Source organism: Gavialis gangeticus, unplaced genomic scaffold (assembly GCF_001723915.1).
Source record: "Gavialis gangeticus isolate Ggan-Ray unplaced genomic scaffold, GavGan_comp1, whole genome shotgun sequence".
Classification (NCBI taxonomy): domain Eukaryota; kingdom Metazoa; phylum Chordata; order Crocodylia; family Gavialidae; genus Gavialis; species Gavialis gangeticus.
The window spans coordinates 123808816-123811388 of record NW_017729022.1 but is presented as its reverse complement, the minus strand read 5'-3'; the positions used below and the strand labels follow the sequence as shown (position 1 = coordinate 123811388).

At 51.2% G+C, this 2573-nt stretch overlaps 1 protein-coding gene across 2 annotated transcripts in view; it reads left to right on the top strand.

Annotated features, from left to right (window-relative positions):
* The first annotated feature begins 1136 nt into the window (after positions 1 to 1136).
* XRN2 (5'-3' exoribonuclease 2) overlaps positions 1137 to 2573 on the top strand; it is a 112303-nt gene continuing 110866 nt past the window's right edge. For both annotated transcript variants that reach the window (XM_019516121.1, XM_019516120.1), the window contains exon 1: positions 1137 to 1290. In XM_019516121.1, coding sequence (XP_019371666.1) covers positions 1216 to 1290 — 75 coding nt within the window. In that variant the 5' untranslated portion in view covers positions 1137 to 1215. The remainder of the gene's footprint in view (positions 1291 to 2573) is intronic.

Sequence of the window (2573 nt, the reverse complement as noted above, 5' to 3'; positions counted from 1 at the left end):
GCCCTGCTCCTGGCTGTGGTGTGCTGCCTGGGGCTGGCAGTGCCTCCTGCTCTCTTGGCCTCCAGCCACCTTCCTAAGCCCTGCCCTACAACCCTCAAGCCCCACTTACCTCTAGGATCCAGGGGCGAAGGGTGAGCAGGAGCCTGAACCAAGCTTTGGCTTACTCAGAGGCTCAGGCCCTGCCCTTCTCCCTCTTCCTCCCCCTCTGGGTAGGGCTGGGGGTTTCCTGCCCTTTTTGCAATCAGCTCTTGCAGGCTGGGGCCATGACAGCCTGCAAGACCTCTTTGCAAAAATGGAGAACCTGCGGATTTCTCTGCTAAAAGGAGAAACCCACGTTTTCTCTGATAAAAACAGGGAACCCGTGGTTTTCTCTGTTTTTCTGCGGGAAATGGAAAACCCAGATCCCTGGTCATGAGTCAGCCCCCTCAAAAAATGAGATCAGCTTAACATTGATGAGATTTTAAAAATAAGAGATCAGATTTGTATAGGAAGTGTCTGTATAAGAAATAATTGCACAAAGGAGTCACAGGAGCCTTGTACGTGAAAGAAAATGATGGAGCACGTGCCATTATTTTTTCCATCTTCAGACAACCTTAGAGGCCTTGCATGGTGTCTGTCACGTGTGTGGACTTCTGTGTTACACCAATGACTATGGAATTGGCCTGAGGATTCAAATTTTCAGAGGCGAGGGGCAGGGAGCTGGTCCAAAACTTGGCTCTCTACCACGCCCTATACGATTATTTATGTTGTCAAGGGCGAAAAAAGGATCTCTCTGCATCTCCTGGACTGTCTGCAAAGTGCAAACAAATATTGCATAAATACTATGCTTGCGAAGGCCCCCAAACGGTATTTCTACTTAACAAACCTCACGGCTGTGCCCCCAGCCAGGGGCAAGGTGAGCGGGTCACCCCGTGCAAGTAACAGAAACTTTCGCAGCCCCGCAGCCGCCACCTACGTGACCCATGCCCACATTCTTCAGGGCAAGCTTGGGCGACACAGGCCCCGCACCCGCTCCCCCGAGCAAGAGCAATGCGCAGGCGCGTGCCCGGCACAAAATGGCAGCGCGGAAAGTGTCACGTGCTTCCCTTCCCCGCTCGCCCTCACTTCTTTTCCCAGCTGTCCCAGCGCCGCCCCTTGCCCCGGAAGTCCGGTTTGCTGCCGCTTCCTTCTCCGCACTTCAGTTTCTAGCTGCGCGGCTGCTGCTGCCCGGGGGCCATGGGAGTCCCGGCCTTCTTCCGCTGGCTCAGCCGCAAGTACCCCTCCATCATCGTCAACTGCGTGGAAGAAAGGGTGAGACCAGCGTCGCCCCTTCCCCGGTCGGGCCCGCGCGCCCCTTACGTAACCCCCCCGCGTAATTCCATGGCCGGCGGGGGTCTTGCGTGACGGTGCCTCCGTTGCTGGGGCAGCGGGGGGGAGGTGATTCCCTCGGCTCTCCACCCCACCTCACCCCGTCCTAGCGCACGCGGGTCCGGCTCGTGCCGCGGCTTCGCTCGCGTCGGGTTGGCTGCGGTCAGTTGACGCTGCCTCCGTCATAGTGGAGGCGGTTGGAATTCACCCCCCTCCCCCCCACCAGCTGTTTACTCCTTTGTTGGGGTGTGAGCACCCCCCCCGCACCCCCCCTTTGAGCAATAAAAGGCAAACGTGTTTGAGGTGACTGCTTTGGGCAGCAGTAAAGCTGACCAGCACTTGCCTTAAAAGAAAGGCATAATCATTTTTTAAAAAATATATAAATGATTAATATAAAACCGAATTATTGTTCAAACAAAGTAAGGGAGTTTGTGCCCTGAAAACTTGCAAATAACTTTTTCTAGCTGGTATGATAAAAGAGATCGTGTCTACCCAAAGAAGCTAGCCTGCCTCAAATAAGTTAACCAGCTTCCTAGCAAGTTATAAGGTGGCCTCGTAGCTCGTGAGCATGAGCGAACAATGGTGGAGAACTGGGGGGAAATATTCCTGTTGCTTTGAAGGCTGCAACTTGCCTTAAAAAGTTGCAGTTAAAAGTTTGTAAATGTGGCTTGTTGAGGGGAAACTATCTTTTTGTTGCAGTCGAAGGCTGAATAACTTCCACTCTTTCTTTCAAAGAAGGCTGCCTGCTTTTTCTCTTAAAATACCTTCCCTTTCCTTGCTGTCTCCAGAAGGCTCTGAAGAAGGAGCGAGTTTGGAAGCAGAGATTTAAAACTAGTGTGCTTGAGAGGGCAAAAGGTTCTTGTTTGAAATGTCCTTGTTCTTCTCTGTTCTTGTTTGAAACTTTTTAATAAATTTTTGTTTGTGTCTATTTACATCAAATTTGCAAAGGACACTTCAGAAGGAAAGCTGCCTTTGTTTTGGCTGGGCTCTTAAAAGGTTCCTACTTCAGGTTTAAGTACTCCACCAAACACAGAGGCATTTTGGTCCTCCCTGCCCCCCCCCTACTTCAATCTGCACTCCCCTTTCCTAAATCCTAGATCTGCCCATGGATCATGCCCCTAAAGTGTCCCCCTGATGAAACGTGTTGAATGGCTAAAATTAATTGGTATTAATAATAATGTGGATCTAATTAAAACAACCCAGCAGTGCTCAGAGAAGCTTAGAAA